Source organism: Salmo salar, chromosome ssa06 (assembly GCF_905237065.1).
Source record: "Salmo salar chromosome ssa06, Ssal_v3.1, whole genome shotgun sequence".
Taxonomy (NCBI): Eukaryota; Metazoa; Chordata; class Actinopteri; order Salmoniformes; family Salmonidae; genus Salmo; species Salmo salar.
Window position 1 is genome coordinate 5,857,604 of NC_059447.1, and position 21,044 is coordinate 5,878,647.

At 48.8% G+C, this 21,044-nt stretch overlaps 1 protein-coding gene across 5 annotated transcripts in view; it reads left to right on the forward strand.

Annotated features, from left to right (window-relative positions):
- The window catches only part of LOC106601970 (SMG1 nonsense mediated mRNA decay associated PI3K related kinase), a 143,262-nt gene that overhangs the window by 87,903 nt on the left and 34,315 nt on the right, over positions 1–21,044 (forward strand). For all 5 annotated transcript variants that reach the window (XM_045719641.1, XM_045719642.1, XM_045719644.1 and 2 more), the window contains 16 exons: positions 348–528; positions 1,963–2,124; positions 5,293–5,522; positions 6,958–7,112; positions 7,495–7,717; positions 9,890–10,136; positions 11,602–11,672; positions 11,871–12,029; positions 12,206–12,457; positions 12,860–12,998; positions 13,149–13,258; positions 13,890–14,108; positions 14,949–15,142; positions 19,446–19,618; positions 20,184–20,463; positions 20,720–20,992. In XM_045719641.1, the coding sequence (XP_045575597.1) occupies positions 348–528; positions 1,963–2,124; positions 5,293–5,522; positions 6,958–7,112; positions 7,495–7,717; positions 9,890–10,136; positions 11,602–11,672; positions 11,871–12,029; positions 12,206–12,457; positions 12,860–12,998; positions 13,149–13,258; positions 13,890–14,108; positions 14,949–15,142; positions 19,446–19,618; positions 20,184–20,463; positions 20,720–20,992 (3,068 nt within the window). The remainder of the gene's footprint in view (positions 1–347; positions 529–1,962; positions 2,125–5,292; positions 5,523–6,957; positions 7,113–7,494; positions 7,718–9,889; positions 10,137–11,601; positions 11,673–11,870; positions 12,030–12,205; positions 12,458–12,859; positions 12,999–13,148; positions 13,259–13,889; positions 14,109–14,948; positions 15,143–19,445; positions 19,619–20,183; positions 20,464–20,719; positions 20,993–21,044) is intronic.

The window sequence follows — 21,044 nt, forward strand, 5'->3', positions numbered from 1 at the left end:
CTGGGACTGGCGGGGGGACTGGCGGGGGGGACTGGGACTGGCAGGGGGGACTGGGACTGCTTAGTCCGACACTATTTCCATGGGAATTTTCCATTGGGCGTTCTTTTTAGTCCGGGATGACGCTTAATCTGTGTCTGTGAACCTGGCCCTACGAGTACTGTCTATAAGATAAATGTTAAAGTAGAATTTATGTTTTTCATCCCGGTATTGCTATTCACTGTTTCTATTCATCTAGGACTTGAGGAAGTTTGGGATGTTGTAGGAGATGCCTTGTCCCTTTCCCTGCATCTCTCCTATCCATCCATCTCTTCCTCTGTCCCTCCATGTCTCTCTTCTTCCTCCGTCAGGTACCCATCGATGAGGATGACCCCAAGCTGCTGCTGACCAATCAGAACAGCAAGCAGAGTAACGACGATATCATCGTCATGGCGACGCTGCGGTTGCTACGGCTGCTGGTGAAGCACGCCGGGGAGCTGAGGGAGGGGCTTGAGCTTGGGCTCGCCTCAACCCCCACCGCCCCCTGGAGAGGTAACACACACTCAGACCCCCACTGGCCCCTGGAGAGGTAACACACACACAGACCCCCACTGGCCCCTGGAGAGGTAAAACACACTCAGACCCCCACTGGCCCCTGGAGAGGTAACACACACACAGACCCCCACTGGCCCCTGGAGAGGTAACACACACACAGACCCCCACTGGCCCCTGGAGAGGTAACACACACACAGACCCCCCACTGGCCCCTGGAGAGGTAAAACACACTCAGACCCCCACTGGCCCCTGGAGAGGTAACACACACTCAGACCCCCACTGGCCCCTGGAGAGGTAACACACACTCAGACCCCCACTGGCCCCTGGAGAGGTAACACACACACAGACCCCCACTGGCCCCTGGAGAGGTAACACACACACAGACCCCCACTGGCCCCTGGAGAGGTAACACACACACAGACCCCCACTGGCCCCTGGAGAGGTAACACACACACAGACCCCCACTGGCCCCTGGAGAGGTAAAACACACTCAGACCCCCACCGGCCCCTGGAGAGGTAAAACACACTCAGACCCCCACTGGCCCCTGGAGAGGTAAAACACACTCAGACCCCCACTGGCCCCTGGAGAGGTAAAACACACACAGACCCCCACTGGCCCCTGGAGAGGTAAAACACACTCAGACCCCCACTGGCCCCTGGAGAGGTAACACACACTCAGACCCCCACTGGCCCCTGGAGAGGTAACACACACTCAGACCCCCCACCGCCCCTGGAGAGGTAAAACACACTCAGACCCCCACTGGCCCCTGGAGAGGTAACACACACTCAGACCCCCACCGCCCCCTGGAGAGGTAACACACACTCAGACCCCCACTGGCCCCTGGAGAGGTAACACACTGGCCCCTGGAGAGGTAACACACACACTGACCCCCACTGCCCCCTGGAGAGGTAAAACACACTCAGACCCAGAGGGAGCTCTCTATTTCTCTGAAGGCTCCTGTTAAACTGACATTCTAGTATAAGACCTGAACACGTTATGGAGAGATCATCTCTAGTTAGTTGAGACCTTTCCTATCCTGTCTCCTGCTAATTCACCCCCTCTCCCCCCCAGGCATCATCCCCCAGCTGTTCTCTCTCCTGTCTCCTGCTAATTCACCCCCTCTCCCCCAGGCATCATCCCCCAGCTGTTCTCTCTCCTGTCTCCTGCTAATTCACCCCCTCTCCCCCAGGCATCATCCCCCAGCTGTTCTCTCTCCTGTCTCCTGCTAATTCACCCCCTCTCCCCCCAGGCATCATCCCCCAGCTGTTCTCTCTCCTGTCTCCTGCTAATTCACCCCCTCTCCCCCCAGGCATCATCCCCCAGCTGTTCTCTCTCCTGTCTCCTGCTAATTCACCCCCTCTCCCCCCAGGCATCATCCCCCAGCTGTTCTCTCTCCTGTCTCCTGCTAATTCACCCCCTCTCCCCCCCAGGCATCATCCCCCAGCTGTTCTCTCGTCTGAACCATCCAGAGGCTTACATCAGACAGAGTATCTGTAGTCTGCTGTGTCGCGTTGCCCAGGACTCGCCACACCTCATCCTGTACCCTGCTATAGTTGGATCACTGTCTCTGGGAGGAGAGGCACAGCACGCAGGTATACACACATACATACATACATACACACACTAGAGGTTGACCGATTAATTGGCATGGCCGATTTAATTGGGGCTGATTTCAAGTTTTCATAAAGATCGGTAATCGGTATTTTTGGACGCCGATTATGGCCAATTACATTGCACTCCACGAGGAGCCTGCGTGGCAGGCTGACCACCTGTTATGCGAGTGCAGCAAGGAGCCACGGTAAGTTGCTAGCTAGCATTAAACGTATCTTATAAAAAACAATCAATCTTCACATAATCACTAGTTAACTACACATGGTTGATGATATTACTAGTTTATCTAACGTGTCCTGCGTTGCATATAATCGATGCGGTGCCTGTTCATTTATCATCGAATCACAGCCTACTAGCCCAAACGGGTGACGATTTAAAAAAAGCACAATCGTTGCACGAATGTACCTAACTATAAACATCAATGCCTTTCTTAAAATCAATACACAAGTATATTTTTTTAAACCTGCATATTTAGTTAAAAGACATTCATGTTAGCAGGCAATATTTACTAGGGAAATTGTCACTTCTCTTGCGTTCTGTGCAACAGAGTCAGGGCATATGCAGCAGTTTGGGCCTCCTGGCTTGTTGCGAACTGTGTGAAGACCATTTCGTCCTAACAAAGACCATAATTAATTTGCCAGAATTTTATGTAATTATGACATAACATTGAAGGTTGTGCAATGTAACAGGAATATTTAGACTTATGGATGCCACCCGTTAGATAAAATACGGAACAGTTCCGTATTTCACTGAAAGAATAAATGTTTTGTTTTCAAAATGATAGTTTCCAGGTTTGACCATATTAATGACCTAAGGCTCGTATTTCTGTGTGTTATTATATACTGCTCAAAAAAACTAAGGGAACACTAAAACAACACATCCTAGATCTGAATGAATGAAATAATCTTATTAAATACTTTTTTCTTTACATAGTTGAATGTGCTGACAACAAAATCACACAAAAATAATCAATGGAAATCCAATTTATCAACCCATGGAGGTCTGGATTTGGGGTCACACTCAAAATTAAAGTGGAAAACCACACTACAGGCTGATCCAACTTTGATGTAATGTCCTTAAAACAAGTCAAAATGAGGCTCAGTAGTGTGTGTGGCCTCCACGTGCCTGTATGACCTCCCTACAACGCCTGGGCATGCTCCTGATGAGGTGCGGATGGTCTCCTGAGGGATCTCCTCCCAGACCTGGACTAAAGCATCCGCCAACTCCTGGACATTCTGTGGTGCAAGGTGGCGTTGGTGGATGGAGCAAGACATGATGTCCCAGATGTGCTCAATTGGATTCAGGTCTGGGAAACGGGCGGGCCAGTCCATAGCATCAATGCCTTCCTCTTGCAGGAACTGCTGACACACTCCAGCCACATGAGGTCTAGCATTGTCTTGCATTAGGAGGAACCCAGGGCCAACCGCACCAGCATATGGTCTCACAAGGGGTCTGAGGATCTCATCTCGGTACCTAATGGCAGTCAGGCTACCTCTGGCGAGCACATGGTGGGCTGTGCGGCCCCCCAAAGAAATGCCACCCCACACCATGACTGATCAACCGCCAAACCGGTCATGCTGGAGGATGTTGCAGGCAGCAGAACGTTCTCCACGGCGTCTCCAGACTCTGTCACGTCTGTCACATGTGCTCAGTTTGAACCTGCTTTCATCTGTGAGGAGCACAGGGCGCCAGTGGGGAATTTGCCAAACGTCCTGCACGGTGTTGGGCTGAAGCACAACCCCCACCTGTGGACGTCGGGCCCTCATACCACCCTCATGGAGTCTGTTTCTGACCGTTTAAGCAGACATGCACATTTGTGGCCTGCTGGAGGTCATTTTGCAGGGCTCTGGCAGTGCTCCTCCTTGCACAAAGGAGGAGGTAGCGGTCCTGCTGCTGGGTTGTTGCCCTCCTACAGCCTCCTCCACGTTTCCTGATGTACTGGCCTGTCTCCTGGTAGCGCCTCCATGCTCTAGACACTACGCTGACACACAGCAAACCTTCTTGCCAGAGCTCGCATTGATGTGCCATCCTGGATGAGCTGCACTACCTGAGCCACTTGTGTGGGTTGTAGACTCTGTCTCATGCTACCACTAGAGTGAAAGCACCGCCAGCATTCAAAAGTGACCAAAACATCAGCCAGGAAGCATTGGATCTGAGAAGTGGTCTGTGGTCACCACCTGCAGAACCTCTCCTTTATTGGGGGTGTCTTGCTAATTGCCTATAATTTCCACCTGTTGTCTATTCCATTTGCACAACAGCATGTGAAATGTATTGTCAATCAGTGTTGCTTCCTAAGTGGACAGTTTGATTTCACAGAAGTGTGATTGACTTGGAGTTACATTGTGTTGTTTAAGTGTTCCCTTTATTTTTTTGAGCAGTGTATTATAATTAAGTCTATGATTTGATAGAGCAGTCTGACTGAGCGGTGGTAGGCAGCAGCAGGCTCGTAAGCATTCATTCAAACAGCACTTTCCTGCATTTGCCAGCAGCTCTTCGCAATGGTTCAAGCATTGAGCTGTTTATGACTTCAAGCCTATCAACTCCCGAGATTAGGCTGGCAATACTATAGTGCCTATAAGAACATCCAATAGTCAAAGGTATATGAAATACAAATGGTATAGAGAGAAATAGTCCTATAATTCCTATAATAACTACAATCTAAAACTTCTTACCTGGGAATATTGAAGACTCATGTTAAAAGGAACCACCAGCTTTTTATATGTTCCCATGTTCTGAGCAAGGAACTTAAACGTTAGCTTTCTTACATGGCACATATTGCACTTTTACTTTCTTCAACACTTTGTTTATGCATTATTTAAACCAAATTGAACATGTTTCATTATTTATTTGAGGCTAAATTGATTTTATTGATGTATTATATTAAGTTAAATTAAGTGTTCATTCAGTATTGTTGTAATTGTCATTATTATTATTATTATTTTTATATATATATATATATATATATATATATATATATATATATATATATATATACAATTAATTAATAATGACAATTAAATCGTCCGATTTAATCGGTATTGGATTTTTCTGGTCCTCCAATAATCGGTATTGGTGTTGAAAAATCATAATCAGTCGACCTCTAAAACACACACATACTCTCAACTCGCCATAACATCTTTGTCTCCCAGGAAACAAGCTCCCGTCGGCCCTGCCCACCTTCCTGGGCAGCATGCAGGGGGAGGGCCTGTGTGAGGAAGGGGAGGGGACACTGGGCAGTAACCCCGCCTCCCAGGAAGAAGATGGGCGGGGTGAGGAGTTTCCTGCTCTGTGTTCCAGCCAGGACCAGGCCATGATGCATGACTGCTACAGCAAGATAGTGGACAAGCTGTCTGCAGCCAACCCCACTATGGTGTTACAGGTAAACACTTCCCCCTACTGCAGCCAACCCCACTATGGTGTTACAGGTAAACACTTCCCCCTACTGCAGCCAACCCCACTATGGTGTTACAGGTAAACACTTCCCCCTACTGCAGCCAACCCCACTATGGTGTTACGGGTAAATACTTCCCCCTACTGCAGCCAACCCCACTATGGTGTTACGGGTAAATAATTCCCCCTACTGCAGCCAACCCCACTATGGTGTTACGGGTAAATACTTCCCCCTACTGCAGCCAACCCCACTATGGTGTTACGGGTAAATACTTCCCCCTACTGCAGCCAACCCCGCTATGGTGTTACGGGTAAATACTTCCCCCTACTGCAGCCAACCCCGCTATGGTGTTACGGGTAAATACTTCCCCCTACTGCAGCCAACCCCACTATGGTGTTACGGGTAAATACTTCCCCCTACTGCAGCCAACCCCACTATGGTGTTACGGGTAAATACTTCCCCCTACTGCAGCCAACCCCGCTATGGTGTTACGGGTAAATACTTCCCCCTACTGCAGCCAACCCCACTATGGTGTTACGGGTAAATACTTCCCCCTACTGCAGCCAACCCCACTATGGTGTTATAGGTAATTACCTCCCCTACTACTGGTGTTACAGCTAAATGCTTTCCCTCATTACTGGTGTTACAGTTAGTTATGTCCCCCTAGTCCTAGCTAGCTCCCCACTCATGCTGCACATAATTATACATTCTTGAATAATGTTATACACATGTAGAGGTTTTGAAATGGTTAATGAATTTACTGTCCTTTCTGGGGTTCAACTATTTTCAAAACGAGGATAATTGAGCAACCAAGTTAGCTAGCTAGCTTTTAAACACCATCCGGCATTCAAAGAAAGTTACCTTTCCTCATTTCACTACTATAGAAGTGATAATATGGTACAAACCATCACGTAAAATATGCTGTTTTCAAAGCTGATTTTCACCAAAAAGTTTAATTCACTGGGTTAAATGATTTCTTTCCCTCTGCGAACTGACTATGCATCTCCGTGACTCGTGACTGGCTGTTGTCTTAGACACATTTAAAATAAAATGATATTAGGATGCTCCTATGCAATTGTTGATGATCAGTAAGTACCAGAGGTGTGGACTTGAGTCACATGACTTGGTCCCACCTCTGGTAAGTACCCATATTGGTCGTTCTCTAAAAACCACTGAATGAATTTGTCTCCATCCTAGGGTCATGCAATGGTCATAAAGAGTATTTACGACTTCTATTATTCAGAAACACAAAATATTGTCATACTGTCTAAAATGAGACTAATATCAGGATAGGACATTTTGGCCCTACTTGTGTCTGGTGGTGACCTGTGCTAACCACGTGTGACTGTGGGTCCCCAGGTGCAGATGCTAGTGGGAGAGCTGCGCCGTGTGACTCTGTGTGTGTCTGTCTGTGGGTCCCCAGGTGCAGATGCTAGTGGGAGAGCTGCGCCGCGTGACTCTGCTGTGGGATGAGTTGTGGCTGGGCGTCCTGCAGCAGCAGCACATGCATGTCCTGCGCAGGATACAGCAGCTGGAGGACGAGGTCAAGAGAGTGCAGAACAACAACACACTACGCAAGTGAGTCACACACTACTAGGGTACACGAAGAATAGGATTTGATTAATCAAACACAGGTTTCAGAATGACCCAACTCCAGTCACAAAACAGTTCATTAATGCACACAAGTAGCAGAATAGTGTGTGGTGGTCCAGTGGTTAGCTCTGCAGGTACTGGGTAGCCTAGGCTGCCAGTGGTTAGCTCTGCAGGTACTGGGTAGCCTAGGCTGCCAGAGGTTAGTCCCTGGCTCAGGTACTGGGTAGCCTAGGCTGCCAGAGGTCATGGGTTTCATTCTGACCCACTGCACTTCTCCCTCGCTAACTATACAACACTGTCCTGTCTCATCATGTGTGTTTTAACCCTGTTAAAGGAACATAGATGAACAGTGTGTCTCCTCTGTCAGGGAGGAGAAGGTGGCCATCATGTGTGAGAAGCACTCTGCTCTGATGCGTCCCGTGGTGTTCGCTCTGGACCACGTGAGGGGCATCACCACCACGCCCGCAGAGACCCCCCACGAGACCTGGTTCCAGCAGACCTACGGGGACGCCATCACCTCGGCCCTGGAGAGACTGAAGAGCCCTCACAACCCAGCCAACCCCGCCAGCAGCTGGGTCCCGTTCAAACAAGTAGGACCAGGACCGGTGGGGTGCAGGGTGACGTTGTCCCTATAAGCTGATCTCGGATCGGCTTTGCATTGTCCTCCACTAATGGTTAAAGGTAGACTCAGGGAGAAGACGTTAAAACGAACAGCACCTCAGATATTCCTCCACTAATGGTTAAAGGTAGACTCAGGGAGATATTCCTCCACTAATGGTTAAAGGTAGACTCAGGGAGATATTCCTCCACTAATGGTTAAAGGTAGACTCAGGGAGAAGACGTTAAAACGAACAGCACCTCAGATATTCCTCCACTAATGGTTAAAGGTAGACTCAGGGAGATATTCCTCCACTAATGGTTAAAGGTAGACTCAGGGAGAAGACGTTAAAACGAACAGCACCTCAGATATTCCTCCACTAATGGTTAAAGGTAGACTCAGGGAGATATTCCTCCACTAATGGTTAAAGGTAGACTCAGGGAGATATTCCTCCACTAATGGTTAAAGGTAGACTCAGGGAGAAGACGTTAAAACGAACAGCACCTCAGATATTCCTCCACTAATGGTTAAAGGTAGACTCAGGGAGATATTCCTCCACTAATGGTTAAAGGTAGACTCAGGGAGTTGACGTTAAAACGAACAGCACCTCAGATATTCCTCCACTAATGTTTAAAGGTGGACTCAGGGAGTTGACGTTAAAACGAACAGCACCTCAGATATTCCTCCACTAATGTTTAAAGGTGGACTCAGGGAGTTGACGTTAAAACGAACAGCACCTCAGATATTCCTCCACTAATGGTTAAAGGTAGACTCAGGGAGATGACGTTAAAACGAACAGCACCTCAGATATTCCTCCACTAATGGTTAAAGGTAGACTCTGGGAGTTGACGTTAAAACGAACAGCACCTCAGATATTGAGATATCTAGCTAATGACAAATGGTCTTCAAATTGGTAACTGTACAAAATAAAATGCTCATATTGACAAAGAGAACATTAGCATCATAAAGACGAGAGATAAACCCAGCTGGCTAGCGTGTCTGCTTTTGGCTAGCGTGTCTGCTTTTGGCTAGCGTGTCTGCTTTTGGCTGGCTGGCTGCTCAGCTTGTTATCAAAACCAAAGTTAATTTCGCACTCATCTTATTCATCAGAATAAATACTTTTAAAATGTAAATATAATTACCAACATAAAACATGGTGTACAGTTTCTTACCCTAATGTTACTGTCCTGATCTCAATGACGGAGCTGTCACGCTTTTCAGGTCCAGTGGAGGCCAGGTGCCACTTTCAGTCACCGTGCCTAAAATCACAATTTGCTCAATCCTGCCTATGACGCATTAGGAAAGGGGCGTCAGCTGTTACTATAGCAATTCAAGATGGTGCTACCCATATTGTTAGGGTCTTAACAGAGTAAAAACTCATGGACCACTTAAAAAAAGCTCAAACCCAAGTTTATTCACCCGCTGGGTCATACAGCTGCAAAGACAACATACGAGACATCACACAAACACATCTTTATACCTTCTGACTAGGAGCCATCATCTCCTTGCTTGTCTAAGATACACACCTTCTCTGTTGCTAGGCAGAAACACAGTAGATTCCTCTCACTGGTGTTGTCATGGCCCTGCCTGAGTCTAGGACCCTCATGGGTGTGGAAATAGGACTATAATCAGATGGTCTTCAGGGTGGGCCCCTGTGACCCCCCTCTCAGCAATGTCTTCTCTCCATCTGTTGACCTCATCTCCAGTTGAGTTCCACATCCCTAAAGGTCCTGGTTCCTCAGCAACCGGTCTGCCTTATCAGGAACTGAAACCAGACTGTTGTCCTTTGCATCCCTCCTAAGGAACATTCATATCCAACAATAATATATTTGAACAGAATATGAACTTTCTGCACTTCCCCTTTTTCCTCACGCAATGACTTGCCCCGTCACGCAGTAACCCAAATAGAGATGTTTCTATGTTAAAGGCAGATGTTTAGTGGATTGAAGACATCTCTTTGCTTTACTTCCTGAAGTGTTTCCAGTCCCCATTAGGATTGGGGGAAGGGAAGCTGATCCTAGATCTGTGCTTAGGGGAAACTTGGTCCGTGTGTGTGAAGGTGCTTGTTGTTTCCGTGAGTGTCCAATGTATCTGTAACCTTTTCAAATGTATACTGTACTGTTTTGTTGAAGTGGATTTAAATGGTGTTTAAAATGTCTCCTAGATCATGCTGAGTCTACAGCAGAGGGCTCAGAAGAGGACCAGCTATCTGCTGCGTCTGGACCACATCAGCCCCCGCCTGGCTGCCATGGCGACCACTGAGATGGCGTTGCCGGGCGAGGTGTCGGCAACGGACGCGTTGACCATCCAAAGTGTTGGCAACACCATCACCATCCTGCCAACCAAGACCAAGCCCAAGAAACTACACTTCCTGGGCTCCGACGGACGCAACTACCCTTACCTCTTCAAAGGTAGCGAACACACACACATATATATGACGGACGCAACTACCCTTACCTCTTCAAAGGTAGCGAACACACACACATATATATGATGGACGCAACTACCCTTACCTCTTCAAAGGTAGCGAATACACACACATATATATGATGGACGCAACTACCCTTACCTCTTCAAAGGTAGCGAATACACACACATATATATGACGGACGCAACTACCCTTACCTCTTCAAAGGTAGCGAACACACACACATATATATGACGGACGCAACTACCCTTACCTCTTCAAAGGTAGCGAATACATACATACATACATACATACATACATACATACATACATACATGATGGACGCAACTACCCTTACCTCTTCAAAGGTAGCGAATACATACATACATACATACATACATGATGGACGCAACTACCCTTACCTCTTCAAAGGTAGCGAATACATACATACATACATACATACATACATGATGGACGCAACTACCCTTACCTCTTCAAAGGTAGCGCACGCACGCACACACACACACACACACACACACACACACGCATGCATACATGATGGACTCAACTATCCCTGCCGCTTCAACTGTAAGAAGATGCGCGCGCACACACACACACACACACACACAATGAAAGCAACTAGCCCAACCTCTTCCAGACAGAACAGCCTCCAGGCAGACGACCAGCAGGAATATAAGTCTGAACCTAATTATCCTTTCTCCTCCTAACTCTACCTCCTTCCTCCTCCTAACTCTACCTCCTTCCTCCTCCTAACTCTACCTCCTTTCTCCTCCTAACTCTACCTCCTTTCTCCTCCTACCTCTACCTCCTTTCTCCTCCTAACTCTACCTCCTTTCTCCTCCTAACTCTACCTCCTTTCTCCTCCTAACTCTACCTCCTTTCTCCTCCTAACTCTACCTCCTTTCTCCTCCTAACTCGACCTCCTTTCTCCTCCTAACTCGACCTCCTTTCTCCTCCTAACTCGACCTCCTTTCTCCTCCTAACTCTACCTCCTTTCTCCTCCTAACTCGACCTCCTTCCTCCTCCTAACTCTACCTCCTTTCTCCTCCTAACTCTACCTCCTTCCTCCTCCTAACTCTACCTCCTTCCTCCTCCTAACTCTACCTCCTTCCTCCTCCTAACTCTACCTCCTTCCTCCTCCTAACTCTACCTCCTTCCTCCTCCTAACTCCTCCTAACTCTACCTCCTTTCTCCTCCTAACTCTACCGCCTTTCTCCTCCTAACTCCTCCTAACTCTACCTCCTTTCTCCTCCTAACTCTACCTCCTTCCTCCTCCTTCCTCCTCCTAACTCTACCTCCTTCCTCCTCCTAACTCTACCTCCTTCCTCCTCCTAACTCTACCTCCTTCCTCCTCCTAACTCTACCTCCTTCCTCCTCCTAACTCTACCTCCTTCCTCCTCCTAACTCTACCTCCTTCCTCCTCCTAACTACCTCTCTCCCTCTTTCAGGTCTGGAGGACCTCCACCTAGATGAGCGAATCATGCAGTTCCTTTCCATAGTCAACACCATGTTCACCAAGGTACATCACTTATTGATCATTTAAAATACAAGGCTGATCCAGCCAGAGACAACACCAGAGTGTAGTTCATCTGTGGAAAAATACACCAAACATTTAAACAATGATAAAGTAGTATAATAGGTGATTCAACCTGAAGGCTTGTTCCAGTCATATTAACTGCTACTGTTGTCTGCCAAGCATAACTCTGTTCTTCTCTAGGTGAACCAGCAGGAGCGCCCCCACTTCCACGCCCGCCACTACTCCGTCACCCCGCTGGGGACACGCTCAGGACTCATCCAATGGGTGGACGGCGCCACGCCGCTGTTCGGCCTCTACAAGCGCTGGCAGCAGAGAGAGGCCGTGCTGCAGGCTCAGAAGGTAATGTGTGTGTGTGTGTGTGTGTGTGCGTGATCTTTTGTAGGAACTTGCTCTGTGAATGTGTAGAGCTCAATACATTAAACATTGAAACTATGCCAATGCCAAACACTTTGTTGGGCCTTGAGCTCTCTCTGTACTCATCTCTCATCACTTTCTGTCTCTCGCTCCTCCCCCAGGCCCAGGATTCGTTCCAGCAGCAGCCCCAGCCCCTCCCTCTGGTTCCACGGCCCAGTGAGCTCTACTACAGCAAGATAGGCCCCGCCCTGAAGGGGGTGGGGCTCAGCCTGGATGTTTCACGGCGTGATTGGCCGCTCAGCGTGATGAGGGATGTGCTTAAGGAGCTGATGGCATCCACGCCCCCTAACCTGCTGGCCAAAGAGCTGTGGTGCTCTTGTACCACGTCTAGTGAGTGGTGGAGGGTCACACAGGTGAGCTGGGGTCAAAGGTCAAACAGGGTTTACTGTCGTCAGTCAAGGGTTCGAGGTTACACAGGTTGGGTGGCTGCTTCTTCTCGTATCCTTTCCTTCATCTGCACTGATCTGAAAATAACACAAAGCTGAAAACATGGCTTAACTAAGATTGGATATAGGATCCACTCAGAGTTGGATAGAGGACTCATCTTTGTAGATCTGTTAATTTCCGTACTAAAAGGTCCTCTATCTTACTCTATGGATCCACCTGGCTAGGGCTCTCTGACTAGTGCAGATGAAGGAAAGGGAGCCATGTTGGACTAATATGCTTGGGAAGTGGAGACGTAATAAATGAAACCTTACTGGTGGCTAATTAATGGTAAATGAACGCTCCTCCTCCTCTTCTTCCTCCTGCTACAGTCCTACGCCAGGTCCACTGCTGTGATGTCTATGGTTGGCTACATCATTGGCCTCGGTGACCGTCACCTTGACAACGTGCTGATTGACATGACGACAGGAGAGGTGGTGCACATCGACTACAACGTCTGCTTCGAGAAAGGTAAATAAATAGTTCTATTTAGAGGTTTGAACAAGCAGCAACCCTCCTGGTTTAGACAAGTCGCTCTGTGGATTTCACTGCTGTTTGTCCTACTGATGTGATGTTTCTCTCTGGTGTGTGTGTGTGTGTGTGTGTGTGTGTGGTCTCCAGGGAAGAGCCTGCGTGTGCCTGAGAAAGTTCCGTTCCGTATGACCCACAACATAGAGACGGCCCTGGGAGTCACTGGGGTGGAGGGCATCTTCAGACTGTCCTGTGAACAGGTATTAGCTAGTGAAACAGTCTTCAGACTGTCCTGTGAACAGGTATTAGCTAGTGAAACAGTCTTCAGACTGTCCTGTGAACAGGTACTAGCTAGTGAAACAGACTGTCCTGTGAACAGGTACTAGCTAGTGAAACAGACTGTCCTGTGAACAGCTACTAGCTAGTGAAACAGACTGCCCTGTGAACAGCTACTAGCTAGTGAAACAGACTGTCCTGTGAACAGCTACTAGCTAGTGAAACAGACTGTCCTGTGAACAGCTACTAGCTAGTGAAACAGACTGTCCTGTGAACAGCTACTAGCTAGTGAAACAGACTGTCCTGTGAACAGCTACTAGTGAGTGAAACATTTAGGAGACTCTTCTATGTCAGCTGTGGTGCGTTGGGTGATGTTAATCTCATTTGAATTTCCTGGCTTTGTCTGCTGTTCATCACCTCAAACTTCACTTACAACTTAGTCTTGTTTACTTCTAAACATTTCTAAAATGTTCCTGACACATTTAAAGACATTCCTGAAGTGTTTATTTTATTTTTTGTAGTTTCTGAAACATGCAAACCATAGTCTAATCTTCTCTTTTCTGATTGGTCAGGTGGTCCAGATCACGCTAACCTCTCTCCTCTCTGATTGGTCAGGTGATTCAGATGATGCGTCGTGGGCGGGAGACGCTGCTGACCCTGCTGGAGGCGTTTGTGTACGACCCTCTGGTGGACTGGACGGCCGGGGGGGAGGTGGGCTTCGCCGGGGCCGTGTACGGAGGGGGGGGTCAGCAGGCGGAGAACAAGCAGAGCAAGAGAGAGATGGAGAGAGACATCACACGCTCCCTCTTCTCCTCGCGCGTCGCTGAGATCAAGGTGAGCAGGGGAGACAGACACACATCCAGCTCTATCTGTCTGAAATGGCACTCTGTTCCTTATAGAAGTAGTCCTGTATGTTGTGAATTCGCCAATTCAGACCACCTGTCATTCCCCTTACCAGATGTTCTGTTTGGAGCTGAAATGACAAGGCCACTGAAATCTGCCTCCCTTTCTCCCTCCTTCACTACCTCCTTCTTTCTCCCTCCTTCACTACCTCCTTCTTTCTCCCTCCTTCACTACCTCCTTCTTTCTCCCTCCTTCACTACCTCCTTCTTTCTCCCTCCTTCACTACCTCCTTCTTTCTCCCTCCTTCACTACCTCCTTCTTTCTCCCTCCTTCACTACCTCCTTCTTTCTCCCTCCTTCACTACCTCCTTCTTTCTCCCTCCTTCACTACCTCCTTCTTTCTCCCTCCTTCACTACCTCCTTCTTTCTCCCTCCTTCACTACCTCCTTCTTTCTCCCTCCTTAACCCCCTCCCTTTCTCCCTCCTTCACTACCTCACCCCTCCCTTTCTCCCTCCTTCACTACCTCCCTTTCTCCCTCCTTCACTACCTCCCTTTCTCCCTCCTTCACTACCTCCCTTTCTCCCTCCTTCACTACCTCCCTTTCTCCCTCCTTCACTACCTCCCTTTCTCCCTCCTTCACTACCTCCCTTTCTCCCTCCTTAACCCCCTCCCTTTCTCCCTTTCTCCCTCCTTCACTACCTCACCCCTCCATTTCTCCCTCCTTCACTACCTCCCTTCTCCCTCCTTCACTACCTCCCTTTCTCCCTCCTTCACTACCTCCCTTTCTCCCTCCTTCACTACCTCCCTTTCTCCCTTTCTCCCTCCCTCCAGGTGAACTGGTTTAAGAACCGTGAGGAGATGTTGGGGGTCCTGCCACAGGTGGAGGGGGCAGTGGAGGAGTACCTCACCCTGCAGAAGCTGCTCTCTCAGGGGGACAAGATGACCACCAAGATCCTGGAGGAGATGAGCTTCCTGGAGGGGGCTGAGAGCTGCTCAGACCATCTCATACTCACCCTGGAACACAGGTCTGTTACACCCCTGACCTCTAACCCAGACCACCTCATACTCACCCTGGAACACAGTTATGTAACCCCTGACCTCTAACCCAGACCACCTCATACTCACCCTGGAACACAGTTATGTAACCCCTGACCTCTAACCCAGACCACCTCATACTCACCCTGGAACACAGTTATGTAACCCCTGACCTCTAACCCAGACCACCTCATACTCACCCTGGAACACAGTTATGTAACCCCTGACCTCTAACCCAGACCACCTCATACTCACCCTGGAACACAGTTCTGTAACCCCTGACCTCTAACCCAGACCACCTCATACTCACCCTGGAACACAGGTCTGTAACCCCTGACCTCTAACCCAGACCACCTCATACTCACCCTGGAACACAGTTATGTAACCCCTGACCTCTAACCCAGACCACCTCATACTCACCCTGGAACACAGTTATGTAACCCCTGACCTCTAACCCAGACCACCTCATACTCACCCTGGAACACAGGTCTGTAACCCCTGACCTCTAACCCAGACCACCTCATACTCACCCTGGAACACAGGTCTGTAACCCCTGACCTCTAACCCAGACCACCTCATACTCACCCTGGAACACAGGTCTGTAACCCCTGACCTCTAACCCAGACCACCTCATACTCACCCTGGAACACAGGTCTGTAACCCCTGACCTCTGCCATAGAGACAGAAGTTTGAGTATCTCCCTGGGCTTGTTTGACATTGCAGCCGACAGTCCACTGACTGATCTACCAATCAATGCTCATCATAAGTAACTACTTCAATCACATTTTGTCACATGCTTTGTTAACAACCGGTGTAGACTAACAGTGAAACGCTGACACGGTCCTTTTCCAACAATGAAGAGTTAAGATAAAGATGATCTTAGTGACACGAGGAATAAATACACAGTGAATAACAATAACGAGTAAAAATAACATGGCTATATACAGGGAGTACCAGGTAATAACATGGCTATATACAGGGAGTACCAGGTAATAACATGGCTATATACAGGGAGTACCAGGTAATAACATGGCTATATACAGGGAGTACCAGGTAATAACATGGCTATATACAGGGAGTACCAGGTAATAACATGGCTATATACAGGAAGTACCAGGTAATAACATGGCTATATACAGGGAGTACCAGGTAATAACATGGCTATATACAGGGAGTACCAGGTAATAACATGGCTATATACAGGGAGTACCAGGTAATAACATGGCTATATACAGGGAGTACCAGGTAATAACATGGCTATATACAGGGAGTACAGGGAGTACCGGGTAATAACATGGCTATATACAGGGAGTACCAGGTAATAACATGGCTATATACAGGGAGTACCAGGTAATAACATGGCTATATACAGGGAGTACCAGGTAATAACATGGCTATATACAGGGAGTACCAGGTAATAACATGGCTATATACAGGGAGTACCAGGTAATAACATGGCTATATACAGGGAGTACCAGGTAATAACATGGCTATATACAGGGAGTACAGGGAGTACCGGGTAATAACATGGCTATATACAGGGAGTACCAGGTAATAACATGGCTATATACAGGGAGTACCAGGTAATAACATGGCTATATACAGGGAGTACCAGGTAATAACATGGCTATATACAGGGAGTACCAGGTAATAACATGGCTATATACAGGGAGTACCAGGTAATAACATGGCTATATACGGGGAGTACCAGGTAATAACATGGCTATGTACGGGGAGTACCAGGTAATAACATGGCTATGTACAGGGAGTACCAGGTAATAACATGGCTATATACAGGGAGTACCAGGTAATAACATGGCTATGTACGGGGAGTACCAGGTAATAACATGGCTATGTACGGGGAGTACCAGGTAATAACATGGCTATGTACGGGGAGTACCAGGTAATAACATGGCTATGTACAGGGAGTACCAGGTAATAACATGGCTATATACAGGGAGTACCAGGTAATAACATGGCTATATACAGGGAGTACCAGGTAATAACATGGCTATATACAGGGAGTACCAGGTAATAACATGGCTATATACAGGGAGTACCAGGTAATAACATGGCTATATACAGGGAGTACCGGGTAATAACATGGCTATATACAGGGAGTACCGGGTAATAACATGGCTATATACAGGGAGTACCGGGTAATAACATGGCTATATACAGGGAGTACCGGGTAATAACATGGCTATATACAGGGAGTACCGGGTAATAACATGGCTATATACAGGGAGTACCGGGTAATAACATGGCTATATACAGGGAGTACCGGGTAATAACATGGCTATATACAGGGAGTACCGGGTAATAACATGGCTATATACAGGGAGTACCGGGTAATAACATGGCTATATACAGGGAGTACCGGGTAATAACATGGCTATATACAGGGAGTACCGGGTAATAACATGGCTATATACAGGGAGTACCGGGTAATAACATGGCTATGTACGGGGAGTACCGGGTAATAACATGGCTATGTACGGGGAGTACCGGGTAATAACATGGCTATGTACGGGAGTACCGGGTAATAACATGGCTATGTACGGGGAGTACCGGGTAATAACATGGCTATGTACGGGAGTACCGGGTAATAACATGGCTATGTACGGGGAGTACCGGGTAATAACATGGCTATGTACGGGGAGTACCGGGTAATAACATGGCTATGTACGGGGAGTACCGGGTAATAACATGGCTATGTACGGGGAGTACCGGGTAATAACATGGCTATGTACGGGGAGTACCGGGTAATAACATGGCTATGTACGGGGAGTACCGGGTAATAACATGGCTATGTACGGGGAGTACCGGGTAATAACATGGCTATGTACGGGGAGTACCGGGTAATAACATGGCTATGTACGGGGAGTACCGGGTAATAACATGGCTATGTACGGGGAGTACCAGGTAATAACATGGCTATGTACGGGGAGTACCAGGTAATAACATGGCTATGTACGGGGAGTACCAGGTAATAACATGGCTATGTACGGGGAGTACCAGGTAATAACATGGCTATGTACGGGGAGTACCAGGTATAGCTTACATTTACAAATTGCTCAAGGGCACATCGGCAGGTATTTCGAACCAGCAACCTTTTGGTTACTGTCCCAGAAATGAACTGCTGTGGTAACTGCTGCCAAGCTTGGGGATAGAAGCTGTTCAGGGTCCTGTTGGTTCTTGACTTGGTGCATCGGTACCACTTGCTGTGCTGTAGCAGAGAGAACAGTCTATGACTTGGGTGGCTGGAGTCTTTGACAATTGTTTGGGCCTTCCTCTGACACTGCCTGGTATAGAGGTCTTGGATGTACTGGGCCGTACGCACCACCCTCTGTAGCGCCAGCCAAGATGCTCGTAATGGTCCAGCTGTTGAACTTTTTGAGGGTTGAAGGGCCCATGCCAAATGTTTTTATCCTCCTGAGGGGGAAGAGGTGCTGTCGCGCCCTCTTCACGACTATGTTGGTGTGTTGACCATGCTAATTCCTTGTGATGTGGACACCGAGGCACTTGAAGGTCTCGACCTGCTCCATCAATGTGGATGGGGGGCTGCTCGTCCCCATGTTTTCTGTAGTCCACGATCAGCTCCTTTGTCTGTCTTGCTGACTTTGAGGGGGCGGTTGTCTTGGCACCAGACTTCCCTGTCTCTGACCTCCTCCCTATAGGCTGTCTCATCATCATTGGTGATCAGTCCTACCACCGTCGTGTCGTCAGAAAACTTGATGGTGTTGCAGTCGTGCGCGGCCACTCAGTCGTAGGTGAACAGGGTGTACAGGAGGTGACTAAGCACTTACCCCTGAGAGGCCCCTGGGTTGAGGGTCAGCGTAGCAGATGTGTTGTTGGCTACCCTCACCACCTGGAGCAGCCCGTCAGGAAGTCCAGGATCCAGTTGCAGAGGGAGGTGTTCAGACCCAGGGTTCTTATCAGGAAGTCCAGGATCCAGTTGCAGAGGGAGGTGTTCAGACCCAGGGTTCTTATCAGGAAGTCCAGGATCCAGTTGCAGTGGGAGGTGTTCAGACCCAGGGTTCTTATCAGGAAGTCCAGGATCCAGTTGCAGTGGGAGGTGTTCAGACCCAGGGTTCTTATCAGGAAGTCTTGATCCAGTTGCAGAGGGAGGTGTTCAGACCCAGGGTTCTTATTATTTGTACATCAGGAAGTTGGTCACAATGCAACACGGATGAGATGTTCTTGAACATGGTCCCCCTCTCTCTCTCTCTGTAGGTACACAGAGCTCTGTATGTGATTGTTCTCCCTCCCCTCTCCCCCCTCCCCCACCAGGTACTCTGAGCACACCCAGCTAGCATCTCGTCAGCGTACGGTCCAGGAGTTGATCCAGGGGAAGCAGGGTGACCTGGACCAGTGGATGTCTCAGTACCAAGCAGCCTTCAGCAGCCTGGAGGCCACACAGCTAGCCAGTCTACTGCAGGACATCAGCAGTCATATAGACCTGGGTTAGTGTCTGTAGAGATGGTAGAGGGGGTTCTGTGTGGTTCCAGCTAGCCAGTCTACTGCAGGACATCAGCAGTCATATAGACCTGGGTTAGTGTCTGTAGAGATGGTAGAGGGGGTTCTGTGTGGTTCCAGCTAGCCAGTCTACTGCAGGACATCAGCAGTCATATAGACCTGGGTTAGTGTCTGTAGAGATGGTAGAGGGGGTTCTGTGTGGTTCCAGCTAGCCAGTCTACTGCAGGACATCAGCAGTCATATAGACCTGGGTTAGTGTCTGTAGAGATGGTAGAGGGGGTTCTGTGTCTGGTTCCAGCTAGCCAGTCTACTGCAGGACATCAGCAGTCATATAGACCTGGGTTAGTGTCTGTAGAGATGGTAGAGGGGGTTCTGTGTGGTTCCAGCTAGCCAGTCTACTGCAGGACATCAGCAGTCATATAGACCTGGGTTAGTGTCTGTAGAGATGGTAGAGGGGGTTCTGTGTGGTTCCAGCTAGCCAGTCTACTGCAGGACATCAGCAGTCATATAGACCTGATTGATTAACCTTCTCTCTCTTCATCCCTCCCCCAGGCCCTCCCAGCTATGTCCCGGCCACAGCCTTCCTGCAGAACGCCGGCCAGGCCCACCTAATCAGCCAGTGCGAGGGCCTGGAGGCTGAGTTGGGCTCCCTGCTGCAGCAGCGCCGTGGGGCCCTGCGAGGCTGTCTGGAGCAGCTGCACAGCTATGCCACTGTGGCCCTGCTGTACCCGCGGGCCGTTCTGCTGCGCCACAGGGCCCACCTCTGGAAACAGTGGCTGGAAGAGCTGCTCTGTGACATGACTGTTGAGCACTGCCAGCAGATTTCCAGACAGTGAGTTGGAGTGGACACATGCTGGCTTTCTCCTCTCTTTCTTGCCATCTCACGCCATGTCTTTCCTTCTCATTCTCACGCTCTCTCTCTCTCTCTCCGTCTCCCTCTCTGTCGGGGTCCTCTGGGGTTAACTGGCTCCATTTCTCTGTATTTCTTACTGCTTCTCTCTACTGTAATATTTTATTATTTTCATTAAATGGACAGTTATTTTATCAATCTGTGCTCTACCTTCCTCTCCAAACTTCCCTCCCTCCAGATATGAGGTCCAGTTTGCCCCCCAGCCTCCCCTTGCGTCGTGCCAGTTCCTGTCCAGCGTTGAGCTGGCCTTGCAGCACCAGGCGTCAGAGACCAACACGCGTGTTCTGCGCCAGGCGGAGCGCGTCAAGGCAGAGGGAGCCACGGTCCACGCGTGTGAAGAACAGCTGCAGGAAATCGAGCGTTGCATCAGTGTGTTCCTCCTAGAGAACCCAGAGCAGGGCTCTCTCAGCCTGGCCACCATCATCTCATCAGCCCTCTGCACCCTCACCAGGTCTGTCTGGCTGGCTGTGTGCTGGGGATAGACGTGTGTGTGTGTGTGTGTG